At 43.3% G+C, this 14,898-nt stretch overlaps 2 protein-coding genes across 4 annotated transcripts; both read right to left on the bottom strand.

Moving 5' to 3' along the window:
- Positions 1–5,715: 5,715 nt before the first annotated feature.
- On the bottom strand, positions 5,716–9,437 carry LOC105022712. Its single transcript, XM_010891375.3, has 6 exons — positions 9,349–9,437; positions 8,983–9,263; positions 6,581–8,797; positions 6,369–6,470; positions 5,973–6,071; positions 5,716–5,819 (listed from the first exon to the last, which is right to left on the bottom strand). The coding sequence occupies exons 2-6, from the start codon at positions 9,254–9,256 to the stop codon at positions 5,791–5,793; spliced, it is 2,721 nt and encodes a 906-aa protein (XP_010889677.2). The 5' UTR covers positions 9,257–9,263; positions 9,349–9,437; the 3' UTR covers positions 5,716–5,790.
- A 1,390-nt stretch (positions 9,438–10,827) lies between these two features.
- buc (bucky ball) lies at positions 10,828–14,815 on the bottom strand. 3 transcript variants are annotated; one of them, XM_010891374.5, is made up of 6 exons: positions 14,680–14,815; positions 13,713–13,862; positions 11,943–13,598; positions 11,752–11,859; positions 11,531–11,641; positions 10,828–11,440 (listed from the first exon to the last, which is right to left on the bottom strand). In XM_010891374.5, the coding sequence occupies exons 2-6, from the start codon at positions 13,858–13,860 to the stop codon at positions 11,409–11,411; spliced, it is 2,055 nt and encodes a 684-aa protein (XP_010889676.3). In that variant the 5' UTR covers positions 13,861–13,862; positions 14,680–14,815; the 3' UTR covers positions 10,828–11,408. The 3 variants fall into 3 exon arrangements, with proteins under 3 accessions (XP_010889676.3, XP_010889674.3, XP_019898089.3); XM_010891372.5 differs by lacking the exon at positions 14,680–14,815 and adding an exon at positions 14,416–14,549; XM_020042530.3 differs by lacking the exon at positions 14,680–14,815 and adding an exon at positions 14,141–14,174.
- Positions 14,816–14,898: the final 83 nt, after the last annotated feature.

The following is a 14,898-nucleotide window of genomic DNA, read 5'->3' as shown; positions in this document are numbered from 1 at the left end:
AATGGGCTATTGAAATGTTTATTACATCATAATGTAGCTGTCATTGTGTGGCCTGTGTTACATTTTACTTAAATGCTCAACACCACCATCTGTTGGTGAAAAGAAAGACATAAGACTTGATCAGATCAGAGCACTAAAATTGGTCTGTATTCATGTTTTTATATGTAGATATAACACACTGTATCTTAGCCACAAGGCCTATGCTTTCTTAATCTGTTCCCTGCATGCGATGCAGTACAACATACATAATTAACAATAGGACAAAACCCAGAAGAAACACTAAGCATGCCTTGGTCATAAACAAGCTCTTACAGCCTCCGTTCTTCCTCTCCTGTTCCTCTCCCAACCCTGGGCTTCTCACATCCAACACAGGCACTAGAGATATCTCTTTCAGCTGCCCAGAAAGTAGGTGCCTAGCCAAATGTTCATCCAGCGTTGTAGCCCTCTCATCATAGTCTATGGGCAGGTAGTAGGTGTTACTGTGCAGCCGTATGAAGACAGGTGTGTATTCTGGGGTGTAGCGGTCAGACAGCATGGCCATAGTGTCGAGGTCATCCGGCAGTTGGGAGACAGATGCCCCTGGTGGCAGTGGGGTGACACAGCGACACCAAGGGCAGCGCAGCTCCTGGCTCGTCCTCATCCGGGTCAGGCACACTGAGCAGCAGGTGTGCCGGCAGTCCAGGAGCTTGGGCTTGCGCCCTGAACTGTAGCAGTTAAGACAGATCTGACATTTTTGCTGTGAGAACTGACATTTTGGAATGGATTCTGGTGAGAGAGGTTCCATTACGACCAGAAAGTTGGTCTGCTGTTTCAGTGACAGCTACACAAGACCAGAGTTTGTTGTTCTCTGCAAATCCGGATGGAAGTCTCACAGATGTTGCATGCTATGGACAGACCTCCTCGCTTCCTCAGTTGTGTTGCGTGTGTCACAGTACCATGCGAGGCTTCATCTACTCTATTAGAAAGAAGAAATTTTGTCAATTCAGTGTTTGATTGCCTAATCCTCCCCCAAAGAAAATACACTGAACAAAATTATAAACACAACCCTTGTTTTCCCCCCCATTTATCATGAGCTGAACTCAAAGATCTAAGACTTTCTCTATGTACACAAAAGGCCTATTTCTCTCAAATATTGTTCAGAAATCTGTCTAAATCTTTGTTAGTGAGCACTTCTCCTTTGCCAAGATAATCCATCCACCTCACAGGTGTGGCATATCAAGATGCTGATTAGACAGCAAGATTATTGCACAGGTGTGCCTTAGGCTGGCCACAATAAAAGGCCACTCTAAAATGTGCAGTTCCATCACACAGCACAATGCCACAGATGTCGCAATTGGCATGCTGACTGCAACAATGTCCACCAGAGCTGTTGCCCGTGAATTGAATATCCTCATCAGACATTTCTCCACCATAAGCCATCTCCAAAGGGGTTTCATAGAAGTTGGCAGTACATCCAACCCACCTCACAACCTCAGAACACATGTAACCACACCAGCCCAGGACCTCCACATCCAGCATCTTCACCTCCCAGATCGTCTGAGACCAGCCAACCGGACAGCTGCTGCAACAATCGATTTGCATAACAAAATAGTTTCTGCACAAACTGTCAGAAACCGTCTCAGGGAAGCTGTTGTGGAAATTCTTGAACTGATGTATTCTTGGTCGTCCTATACATGCATGAATGAGTTACTAGTTAAAGATGCCGAGAGGGATCTAGTGTTTGAATAGGAGACATCCTTGACCGGCACCTGTGGATTAGAGGGTTACTCGTAAATCTGTATAACCCTTTAGTGTCGCTGTTGATTATCCAGACATTGTGTCTCCTCAGGAGTTGAGAAGGATAAGGTGAGGGGACAGCCCACCCTTTGGGTAAATGTTACACAAGACAGATGGGCAACAACTTACCACACCTCTTCTAACATTTGAAATAAATACGGATTGTTCATGTCTTACGGCAGAGACTCCTCGGACGATTATGTTTGTAAGCGTTTCTCTTATTTGCAAATAATTAATAAAACTGTTAATTGTGCCAAGAGAATTTTGTCTCTGTTTCTTACTCCTTTAAGTGTTGATCAATGGAATTACCATCACAAACTCATCTGCATGCTCGTCATCCTCATCTGGGTCTCAACCTGACTGCAGTTTGTCGTCGTAACCGACTTGAGTGGGCAAATGGTCACATTCGATGGCGTCTGGCACTTTGGAGAGGTGTTCTCTTCACAGATGAATCCTGGTTTTCACTGTACAGGGCAGATGGCAGACAGCGTGAATGGCGTCGTGTGGGTGAGCGGTTTGCTGATGTCAACGTTGTGGATCGAGTGGCCCATGGTGGAGGTGGGGTTATGGTATGGGCAGGCGTGTGTTATGGACAACGAACACAGGTGCATTTTATTGATGGCATTTTGAATGCACAGAGATACCGTGACGAGAACCTGAGGCCCATTGTTGTGCCATTCATCCACGACCATCACCTCATTTTGCAGCATGATAATGCACGCCCCATGTTGCAAGGATCTGTATACAATTCCTGGAAGCTAAAAACATCCCAGTTCTTGCATGGCCAGCATACTCACCGGACATGTCACCCATTGAGCATGTTTGGTATGCTCTGGATCGGCGTATATGACAGCGTATTCCAGGTCCTACCAATATCCAACAGCTTCACAAAGCCATTGAAGAGGAGTGGACCAACATTCCACAGGCCACAATCAACAACCTGATCAACTCTATGCCAAGGAGATGTGTTGCACTGCGTGAGGCAAATGGTGGTCACACCAGATACTGACTGGTTTTCGGACCCCCCCAATAAAGTGAAACTGCACATTTTAGAGTGGCTTTTTATTGTGGCCAGCCTAAGGCACACCTGTGCAATACTCATGCTGTCTATCAGCATCTTGATATGCCACACCTGTGAGGTGGATGGATTATCTCGGCAAAGGTGAAGTGCTCACTAACACAGCTTTAGACAGATTTGTGAATAATATTTGAGTGAAAATGGCCTTTTGTGTACATAGAGAGTCTTAGATCTTTGAGTTAATCTCATGATAAATGGGGGCAAAAACAAAAGTGTTGCGTTTATAATTTTGTTCAGTGTAGTTTTGAACTGAAGTTCTAGCAAGTCCTGACATACCAAATTCTAGCTCTTGTAAGTGCTTACATGTCACCCAAACCAGCTGACCAGCTTCTCAAGTCTAAACAGGACATATTCAAATGATCCCTCTAAACAGCAGCACTGACACAGATCCACATCCTGCATTCCAGTTACTGAAGCTGCCCATCCCAAGTCATTAATTTAGCTACAAATATGTTCTAGGACAAAGACACAATAAATACTTTGTCATTATTTTAAATAGTCCTGTGGTTAAAAATCAAATAGTCAACTTGTGATGCAAGTATCACAGTTGGTACACTAACACTGAATTTTCTGACATTGAAAGTCTTACAATAAACTGTTTAAAAATGTGTTTGTTCTGGTTAATGTGGGAATTAAAAAATGACGATAACCAGACATATAGCTTTCGCACTGCCAAAACCTTCCATACTTTCCCTCCACAAACAAAAAGAATGATTAAAAAAATAAGTGATCCCATGGTAGAGAGCGCGTAATCTAATCTTATTTACTTAGTTGGCTTGTTGTTGTACATTCTGCAGGTAATTTGTTAAAAAGGGGCCGATCCCAGCTTTCAATTACTACTCTTACGCAAGCTCTATTCCTCTTTTCAGACATTAAAATAATAATTAATTTGCTAACTAGTTAAACAGGTTTGGATAATGCATACAGTCAACTAAATTATTGGCACCCTTGAGCCAAAGTGAATGCAGAAAATACTAACCATGTATAGGCTATAATATGACATAACATTTGATGTTATATAAATATAATTTTGATGATTGCTACAAAATAAAAATCAGGACCCCTGATAGCAAACCAGGCTTTTGTTTTGCTTTTTTTTTACTCTGCTTGGGTCTTATCTTACTATCGAGTGTAAGACAACTAGATTGCACCAGTCCCAACTTGGTTGTGCATAAAATTATATCTGTGTTAGTCACTAAATTAGCTGATATTTAACCATGTACTGAACATTTTTGATTGGTAGGCTAGTTAATCTAACCAACATCGGAGTAGTCATGGGGCAACCAATTAACCACTACATGGAGTGACCAGTGATGGGCAAGATTCTACAGGCAGAATCTAAATTAGCAACCCAATTAGGTTGACTTTGGACAAGGCAAGAACCCTGTTACTGGAGAGCTACCATCCTGGATTATTTCTCTTAAGGCATCTAATATACTGATTTAAAACGTTTTTACTCATATCATAAAAGTACATTTCAGCTATCTACAAAAATGAATTCAACCTATAATGGAAAAACATGCTACCTGTAGGCTAAACACTGAAAGCCTAGCCCTAAATATGATGAGTCATGTCAGTACCCTAGATTTTTATGACTAAAAGCATTACATTCCTGAAATATTCGAGCATGCAGGCAACCTTAATTTCTTTAAACGTCTAGGCAAGCAACAACGTTTACAGCTGAGAGCGTACTGAACAAAGTTTAGAATCCACATTCAAACTACACGGCAAATGAACGCACCAGCACCTAAACACACGGTCGCATGCAGGTCTTACCAAACTTTTTGAAGCCAGTCCTTTATAGTACATTGTTTTGTTGAGGGTTTTATTAAACCCTAGAGAGATTTTTTGTGCAACCTCGTCGATCTCTTTCATGCAGTCAAAACAGTTTTCTGCGTAATTAGCCGCGCCTACTTAACAGCCCTATAGTGGTGAGTTGCGCTGTTGGGTAGGCTCTCTTTTAGGTTACCATTTTTAAGTTACCTCCTGTGTAACACGCTTGTTAACGCGTATCAATCTAATACTCAAAATATTGCTGGACTAATTGCTCAACCTTTGTTGTAGTCACAAATGTGTTCATGGATTTATTAATAATGAATAAAACCCATTGTATATGTACATCGTATCTTTTTCATTTAATCAATGCATATTATTCCAGAAAGTGGGCTTACTTGTTTATCCTTTGTTTTGGTGGAAACATATCTTGGATTTTTTTATCTGACAATGGTGATTCCACATACAGATTAGCCTATGCATACATAAACATATTACACATGCCAAAAATGAGGTTTACAAGAAGTTACATATATTTCGCAAGTACAAGACTGCCTCTAAGTGGCAATTAGGACCAGTGAGGCTGTTAAAAATGGTATTGTATTGAATCAGTGACACTAGTGTACATGCATAGTCCAAGCACCAAACCTCACCCATCTTTTCCTGCCCAGAAGTTGTAGCATCCACAGACTATCACCCCATTCTATCAGCGAAAATGAACATTTTAATAAGAAAACGTAATATGAAAACTATATTTGAGAGTTGTGTTGATTGTGTTAATAGATCCATTGCCAGGAATCCAGGGCCCCCTGAAAAGATAGTGGGGTGCTCAGGCATACTGTAAGACATTAACATTATGATGAGTGGGCCCTGCCAATCCATGGATCCCGTGAATTACATCCACTTTTCCCCCACCTCAGCAACAGCCCTGGGACAATGTATTACACAGCTTTGGTGCAACTTTCTTTCAAAATAGTAAACACGAGTCTACAGAATGACATGGTCAGAACTACCTCAAAAGCACTGTACCCATTTTCCAATTGTCATTTAATAAGCCTCCCCTCAAAGACAAAGACCACAGATTTATATAAAAAGTTTATTTATTGTCTTAGGTAGGCCTATAAATAGGGGGTTAAAAAAATTGTTTGACAGTCTCTGGTCAGTCAGTACCTTTTGTTTCTTCCATTTGCTCCTGGAGAGAGAACCACAATTCAAAACATTCAAACTTGTTCTACAATTGAATACATTTATAATTTAATTGTACATCCTATATAGGATCAACTTTGATCAGAAATTATATTTGAACTCCAGTATAAGTGATATTAGTGGTTCTTGTTCTACTTACCTCTTGTTTTACCAGATCTGTCATACCCATTCCAGAGTTCTTCATCATTCCCCTGTCCAAAGGGGTTGTTTGATGGGTTAGCCTGTGCCTGTGTTCTCACTGCAGAATAACCAGATATTCAACTTGGAAAACCCCAGGAATAACAGTAGTCCAGAGGTCTTAAACCGGTTCCACGGAGGGCCAAGTGTCTGCAGGTTTTCGCTCTCACCTTGTACTTAGTTGACTATTTAGGTCACTAATTGGTTCGTTTCTACCCCCACCTGGTTGTTTAGGTCTGAACTGGGAACCAATTTAAAGGAAAACCCAAAAACCTGCAGACACTTGACCCTCCGTGGAACCGGTTTGAGATCTCTGCTGTAGTCCATTGTAAAAATATTAATGTCTAACAGTACATACATGGTCTATTTTGCCATTGCCTCCGTTTCTTCGGATAGTTCAGACCATATCCATTGTCACAAGATTCACAATTAGGCCTGCCCTTACCATCCCTTCTGGAGTCTGCAAAAGAAAAGTACAATTTATAATATTGCTTTTTGGATAACCCATCAAAGCACAAGGTAATTTGAAACATTATCAGAAACAACCAAAAAGCAGACTATGCCTCTTACTAGTTGGTCGTTTCTGATGTGTAATGCGACGCTGCTGCTCCTGATGCTTGAGATCAAGGGCCATCTCAGTCAGATTTCCTTCAGGAGTTTTGCCTGTGGGACTCTTCGTGAAACTCAACACGTCAAGAATCGGCTCTTCGCCAAAGCAGTTCCTCTGCTTAGAGCACATCAGACCAGATATCTTGAAGTTACCATTTGAAGAGGGATCCATTAGCATCCGAACATCCGCTATCTGCTTGCAGTCCTGCCGACTGGGCACGACAGGATCAGTCTTTTTAACAGGTTCTTTCTCAGCCTCTTTTTCCTGGTTGAAGGGATCTGGACAACCGCAGGCAGTCTCTTGGTCTCCTGCCACGCATTCAGACGCATGCGTTTCAGGGTCCTCTGGAGAGTTCTGGGGCGTGCACTCTGTAACATCCACACCCTTTCGATTTGGGTTGCATTGAACCTCGTGTAACGGTGACCCTCGAGTGCTCTTCATTGACCCTTCAACAGGGGGGATTAATGTGCTCTCACCTGAGAGCAGAGATGGGGAAACATCCAACTTTTCCTCTACAGGCTCAATGTCTATGTCGTGTTGAAGCTTTCTCTTAGCTTTGCTGCAGGGCAGAGCTTCAGAGTTCATGGTTGGCCGGGCTGATGGGGTAAGTTTATTAACAGGTGTGCTGAAAATATTCCCAGTCTCCTGAGAGCATAGCGGCAGATTGCCATAGTAGTACACATTCCCTAAATCGGCCAGCCAGCTGGAAGATGGACCATTAGAGCCAACAGAGTCTACAGATGATAGGGACAAACGTTGAGTTCTCCTCTCTGTTATTGCCAGTACTTGACTGGCTGTGAGGCCTTGACTGACATTACAGTCAGATTCTTTGTCAGTCACCTGCTCCGGATCCAGAATCCCATTCTGAATCAACCACTCTCTTGAGGGTACATAGGAAGCTAAAGACTGCACTGACCATACAGACTCATTCAACTTCTTCGGTACCTGACTATAACAAAAGGATTGCAGGTCTGGAAAAATATCCTCATCAGACATTTTCTCAGCCTCTTTCACATTTTCTAAAGTCAGGGAAAACCTCTGACTTCTCCTTCGCTCAGTTATAGCTATGACCTGATTGGCTGCCAGGCCTCGAGTGACATTAACTTCTGATTTCTTCTCAGTCACCGTCTGGGGTTCTTTTGATCCATTCTCCATCAGCAACTCTTTGGAGGGGACATAAGGGGCTAAAGACTGCACTGACCACACAGACTCATTCAACTTCTTCGGAACCTGACTAAAATGAAATGACAACTGGCTTTGATTAGCATGACGGTCTGAACCTTTCTCAGATGAATCCTGTTCCCCATCTTCCGCCTCGATCAGTCCATTCTTGATCATCCAATCAATGGAGGGAACATATGGTACAAGTGACTCCACTGACCACACAGACTCATTTTCCTTTGAGTCAGTGACCAAGTCATTAATGACACAAGGTATCGCTTCCAGCTCACTGCTTTCAGGTGGTACCACTGTGGCATGTTCCTGCATTTCTTCATGGGTACGGGTCTGGCCACATTTTGGTGCCCTTTCCATTTCGCATGGAGTCCCTCCACCTATAATGACATCCGTAGAGGACGACACATGCCTCTCGGAGACGTCATCCTCCTGGTCAGAAGAGCTACACATGGGGACCATACCTTCGGCAGAGCAGACTGACCACACATGGCGACGAACTAGATGGCCATCATTGCCCGTTCTCCCCAGGACCTTGGTAGACTTCCTACAGGAGTTGATGGCCTCTGTACCTGCAGGTGTGTGTGTGTCAGCACCCAGACCTCTCACCAACCCCTGTGACCCAGTTTGAGAGGGAACTGGAGAATTAGATTCTCCTACCGGGCGGCTCAGTTTTTCTGCATACGAACTCGGCGAGGATGGTGTGGCGCAGTCTGTGCCTCTTCCAGAATCAGAGCCGGCCAACAGGCTATTTGAAGAGGGACGATCCTTCGCTTCAGGGGGTGTTTCAGTCTGTACCTCGGAGTTTGCCGTCTCCCTGGGTGTGGCGGTCTGGTAAAACATTCTGGACCTACTATTGTTCTGGTAGATCACGGCAGCAGGAGGGAACTGATATTGTCTGTATTCTGTAGGGTGCAGCGCAGCATGAGGAAGAACATACCCTGGGACCTCTGTGTATGGGTGTGGAGGGAACGGTGGCATAACCATACCCGGCATACCGAAACCTGAAATGAAAAGGGATTAGCGGCATTCAATCTTTCAAGCTAAACAAATGACAAGTCAAAAATATGGGGTTCCTCAAAGTTGTACATTGACTAGAAATATAGTAGCTACATTTTAGAAAACAAACATTTGAATATTACATCCCCAGCCAGAAACACTTCTACCACTAGGGAGGGTTAAAACTTACCCAGGCCTGGGTATCCAGAGTAGGGGTTGAAGGGGATAGGCATGGGCCACTGGTAGTGGTAGAGGGGAGGAGGGGGCTGTATTGGCTGCACGTAGAAGTAGGGTCGAGGATGGTGAACAGGAGGATGGTCGGTCGGATAGGGCCCAGGTCCCTGGGGACCGTGAACTGGGTATCGCCTGCCAGGGGGTAGCTGAGGGACTGGGTGGCGTGGCCCAAGGTGCCTTGTGGCCGTATGACAAACATGTGATCCATTTTCCAACGAAGCCGCTGCCATATTTGAACTGGTGAAATAAACCATTTTAAGGAACAACATTAAAAGTGACCAGAAATAACAACCAAACAGAGCATAAACATGTAGGAAATTACCTGATGAACACCAGGACACAAGATTAACCTGACTTGCTCTACAAACAACTGATTAAGAGTAGAACACAGACACACCTGGCAATAAGTAGATGATAAGAAGAGGTGTGGTCTCAATTTGAAAAACAAATTCCTACATTTTGATTGGCTTACCTTACCTGGTTCAGTTAATTTTTCATTCTGGAAAGTTCAATTTAATAAACACTGTTTTACTGAACAAAACTATGGCCATGTTTCTATATAAATCAATTAATAGAGTAGATGACTCCAAATTCTACATGTGGGGCATGTTGGTTCTACATTTCTATCAGAACTTTCACAGAACCTATAAAAATATACTGAAGGCAACTGTTGGAAAAGGGGTGGGGTTTTGATTGAGTTGTCTGCATAGAGAATTTAATAGGCACCTGGTGGTCAAAAGACTGTTTTAGCATGGACATTTTGAAGTTGTGTAATGTTTTAATGTTGTTAAGTGGGTGGAACTTCACCCTTCCTGATGACCCAATCAACTGGGTGGTACAACTACATTGACTGTTTAACAAATTATAACTATGGAAGTTCCGACCCCTTGACTACATGAAAATGTCAGCAGACTAATGCCGACAGCTTGCCCTCTGAGACTCTATAATGGCAAATGTGTAGGGATGTGTCCTATAACATAATTTTTTTTGGAACACTGTCAGAATGGCCACCACCTTATAAAATATCACTTATCGCTTAAAGCCTTGTCTTTTAGTAAACAGTTCAGTCAACTTTAATATTCAGGCACATATTATGGAACGCACATAAGTTCCTAAAACAATGACATCTATCATATTTAAACAACACTGCTGGAAACCAATTTAGTAGACAGCTTGAAGATATTTATGGATGAAGACAGTGGTGACAGACAAGGCATAGCTGGCAGACCAGTGGGTCAGTTTCAAATCTGCAGTGTTACATGTGCATCAGAGACAGTTTCTTAGGCTGCTGGACCCCAGGTTGCCTTTTGTTTTTTAACTATTGGGTATGCGGGGGGAATACATGTTTTACCACAAGTGATTACCAATAGCAGAGACTCTTAACTCTAGTGTTGTGGTCAATTCTGCACTCTATTGGAGCATTCAATCTCCATCTTCACTGCTTTGAAGACAACTGAACTCAAAGGTTTGTGCTTCAACCTAAAATGTTCTCAGTCATGTTTAAAGCACCATGTATACAACGCCTGAAGTATTGGCTTTGATTTCAATCCATGACAGAATTTCACTTCAGAAGTGACTCCAAAAAAATAAAAACACTCATGCTGATCACACCTATCTGTAAAGCTTTCTCAATCACTGCAAAGTGACAAGCTAACAAAAAAAGTTACAAAAAATAAAATAAGATATTTTGGCCCCAAACTAGATTTAACATTCTTAACTGATTAGTAGAAAACTACAACCATATAAAGTCTGATAAAGTCAACCAATATGCATTACATATAAAAAAAAACAAAAGTTTGAGTGCAATGTAGGGATTTTAATGACACAATAACACTGTGCAGGCAAGTAAATGTCAGTTTGTCTACATTACACTGCAAGGTTTAAAATATCTGCACAATAATAAAAACAGACACATGAACTTCGACTGGCTCTTGAAGCCAAACAAGATCAATTGGTTTCACATCTCCAAGCCACTGCATTTCCACTGCTTGATAATCAGATTGCCTGGGCTTCAGTCTCAGTGAAATACAGACATTGATTTGAGAAGCTGCAAACTAGACTGGCTCAATATGTCCAGTTTGCAGGGCAAGGGACCAGAGTCACAATAGTCCAGTGAGGGTGTAGCCCAGACTACAATTAAGATGAAAGCAAATTGTCCAAACTGGCTCCCATCATTATGCTCTGGAAATGCAGGCATCTACTGTACAGCAAGTGGTAAAACTGCTGCCTTTAGATTTCTTTTAACACTTATACAAACATTAAGAGTGTCTTTATTTATTACAATGTGCTTTGTGTGCATTTAATTGTGCAAGTGAATATAATGTTAGGTAATACATTTACACAAATATATTAAGTTAGTGCAGTTTCTTTAAATACAGTAGGTTAGTATCTTGTGCCCCTTCTATTCACGGTTCCTGATGAGAGAGAAGGGAAAACATTAACTCCATTCTTTGTTTGATTAAAAAAATTAAATAAAAAACAGCAACATCCACAATGTCCCATACCTCTGCCCCTGTGGGAGCAAGGGAACTCTGACCCCTCACAGTGGTCACATTCGGTCCTTCTGGGCCTCTGGACAAACGTCTTGCAGGAAGGCCTTCTGCATAGGGGTCTCACTGAAAGATTCAGAGAGTAAAGCATAACAGGGGAATTCAATACACACAAGGTTCTAGTGAATTCATATTGAAATGTTAACCAAAAACTGCATTTTGAGAGGGAATTGTACTTTTTTCTTGGGACCCATTGTCGTGTCTAAAAGACTTCAGTTTGTATTTGGTACCACTACTCCCCCAACTATCTTGGTCCGATACACTGCCCTCTCGCCAAGGTTTCTCTGGAAAACAAGAATTAACCAAATTCTTATTCATAATGATCAATTAAAAAGCGACATGAAGACTCAGCTGGAACAAATCGTACCATTCGAAAGCATGGACGGGGGATTTAGTAATTTTCCTTTATACTTGTCAGCTTTCACATTGTCGTTGTGCTCCTCACAGCAGTCAGAGCTCCAGAGGAAACCCTGCTCTTCATGGCACAAACATTCATTATGGTCCTCACAGCAGCTCCGCCTCGGTTTCCTCTTAGAAAACGGTTGAGTAGAGAGCAAAGACAGTCTTGTAGGATGTTGTGGTTTCTTCATGAGCGTCGGAACCTGACAGGTACTCGGCAGCTCCTCTCCATCATTGTAGTCATTTTCCTCTTCCTCTAAATCGTCACCCATTTCCTCCTGATCCACATAACTACCGGGTCCATGTGCCTCATCAGGCCAGGGTTCTCCAACCAGGCTCAATCCACAGCTGAGACAGGTCTCTGAACAAGCCGCGAACCTTTCCTCAGATTTAAAATGCAGGTTTTCCTTGCCCAAGAGGTCAGCAGTGTTGCCTGCTGCCTCTGCAAGCTTCCCACCGCCCATGTACACCGGGCCAGACATTAGGTCTAGGTCATCAACGTCTGTGAAGAGCTCGTCCCTGGAGGAGAGCTCATCCATGGACAGGCTAAGGACACTCTGGCGATCCTGGGCCACTGGTGGGTAGTAGCTGTAGTAGTAGGCACTAGCAAGCATGGGCAGGCTGCGTCGGGGTAGATCCCCGAGACTGGACGCAACAGAGTCCACATACAATAGTGGCTCATCGTTCGGCGGCGTGTCCACTGTTACCCCGTTGAAGGGCATACCAGGGATCTGGCAAGGCAGGTCTTCCACCACAGGGGCCAGGTTTTCTGCATCCTTCAGCTCAGAGCCGGAAAGAAGCAGAACCATTTCATCTTTTCCTGAAGAACAGTCGAGGGACTTGCGGTCCGGTGAAACACCATTCCGTTCAAGTCGCTGCAACGAGGTCCCATATTCATGTTTTGCATTGTCCAAGAGAGGTTTGGGATGTTCTCCAGGCAGTCCGTCTATCCCAGGTTCTCTGGTGTTCAGGCAGATCTTGTCAGAGTGGTATTGCTGCCTAGACTCCAGCATATCCTCATGTACGTCACGGTCAATAGGCAGAGTGCCAGAGCAAACGGACCAGACATCCTGCTTGGCCTGCCCATCCAGGCAACTCTGGCTGGACTCCGCATCATAGGCTGCAGCACACGTGGAATCAGAGAATACACTGCTGGACACAGTGTAGTCCCACTGCCTCTTACTTGGCTGGGGTTGTCTTTGTGGCAAAGGCCTGGGCGCCGACGCTCTACCCTGTCCGCTTGGTTCCGCTTCCACATCCCCAGACATTGTCCCAGAGGAAGCAGGAGACACGCTCACGTTAGAGGTTAGCGTCAGGTCGGAGTTAGGCATGTGCCCCCTGTCGCCAGGTGGGATCTTAGTGGTCGCAAGCCTGTCTAGGCCGTCAATCAGCTTGTGGATTGCGTCACACGGATCGGTTTGAGCTTCAGAACAGGCGGTTGTTCGCCGAACACGGGCCTGCTGCTGAAAGTGGTGTCGGAACTGGATGTCATAGGTCGCAGAAGCGATATGGGGGTTGAACATCCGACTGTAGTCGACGGGCTGCATGGGAGCTTGTGGAACCATGTACCCTGGATACTGCAAGTACTGATATGGAGCCATATATGGACGACCATACGGCATAGCTGGAAAACAGGAAAACTAAAATATTAAACATGTTATAAACACTAAACATTCCACTTGGGTATTTTACAAGAAACTGTAGGTACGTACAAAGAAGAACTACGGAGACACTGTACCTGATGAAGGTTGGCCATACAGGTTCATATTCCAATGATGCATATTATAATAAGGTTGAGTTGGTGGTTGAACATAGAAAAATGGTCTTGTGTGATTAATTTGATGGTGCGGTTGCCCAACTCCCATGGATTGTGAAGGATTATTCATATCTACAAAAGGAGAAAATATATTAGCTCACTGAAACAAAGACATCCTCCAAAGACAATTTACAAAATAAATCACCTTCCATTTCCTGGTCAGGGGCAGAAAAAAAACACCACAGGATATTATACTGTACACCGCAATACTAGTGCAAAGAACACAGCGTGAAGATGTCATTCAGCCTACCCACACACACCACATAACCTGGTCAGTACAGAAACTGGTAATGTTTTACTACTTGTAACAAGATGACATTAGAAGATATAAAAGAGGTTCTTCAGTGTACCTGTATTTTGCATTACCATTATTCTCAGTTCAGGCACCTTCTAATGGTGTATAATTTCATTTTTTTTTCTCAGCCTTTTGCGCCAAGAAGTAATAAAATAGTGTCCTTCTTTCAAATCCTTGCTCACCGAGTTAGATTGGTGGGCATGCATCCCAAGTACCTGTACGTCATGGGCCTTTTTTCAATGGCAACGAGGAGGCAAGAAGCCCAAAATCTTTTTTGCTAAATATGACACACTGCTCACAACAAAAAAGGCCCATACGGTTGTTACTTACACATGGTAGGATTACTTCATGGAGTAAAAAAGTAATACATTTGACCAAGTCAAGGAAGAGATAGTATTGCCAAAATCAGCATGTCATTGCAAACTAGTAACACAAGATTGTCCCATCTTGTCATATTGTCGCTAAATGTGCTGCGTAAGCTTTATAAGGCAGCATCACTGCATCCATAAACAACTGTTATACGTAAGTATGTGCCACACCCGGTGACAGGCATGGAACGTGTGGCCAAAAATTTGAAATGTGAACATGACCTACCGAAATGTGAACGTGATGGTCAATATAAGTGAGACCGTAGAAGTGCACGAAACGAGAGCAACACAAAACTCTATATTTCTCCTACCCTCTCATAACATTTATCACCTTCCCGCCCCCACACCAATTAACGTCTAACTAATCAAAATATTATTCAGGTGAGCTCATAGACAGATACGTTCATTCGTAATTATCACCACAAGATGGCATCCAAACTTAAAG

Source organism: Esox lucius, chromosome 3 (assembly GCF_011004845.1).
Source record: "Esox lucius isolate fEsoLuc1 chromosome 3, fEsoLuc1.pri, whole genome shotgun sequence".
Lineage (NCBI taxonomy): Eukaryota > Metazoa > Chordata > Actinopteri > Esociformes > Esocidae > Esox > Esox lucius.
Note: the sequence above shows the minus strand (reverse complement) of the source record. Positions and strands in the feature narration are given on the sequence as shown.

Bases quoted from the DNA above. Each gene is read 5' to 3' on its own strand.
- LOC105022712 (XM_010891375.3), bottom strand. From the start codon at position 9,256: ATGGCAGCGGCTTCGTTGGAAAATGGATCACATGTTTGTCATACGGCC. The intron at 6,471-6,580 runs GTAAGAGGCATA...TTTCTTTTGCAG, and splicing joins ACATCAGAAACGACCAACTA to ACTCCAGAAGGGATGGTAAG. The intron at 5,820-5,972 runs GTAAGTAGAACA...TTCTCTCTCCAG, and splicing joins CAGATCTGGTAAAACAAGAG to GAGCAAATGGAAGAAACAAA.
- buc (XM_020042530.3), bottom strand. The intron at 11,860-11,942 runs GTACGATTTGTT...CTTGTTTTCCAG, and splicing joins CCCGTCCATGCTTTCGAATG to AGAAACCTTGGCGAGAGGGC. The intron at 11,441-11,530 runs GTATGGGACATT...CTCTCTCATCAG, and splicing joins TTGCTCCCACAGGGGCAGAG to GAACCGTGAATAGAAGGGGC.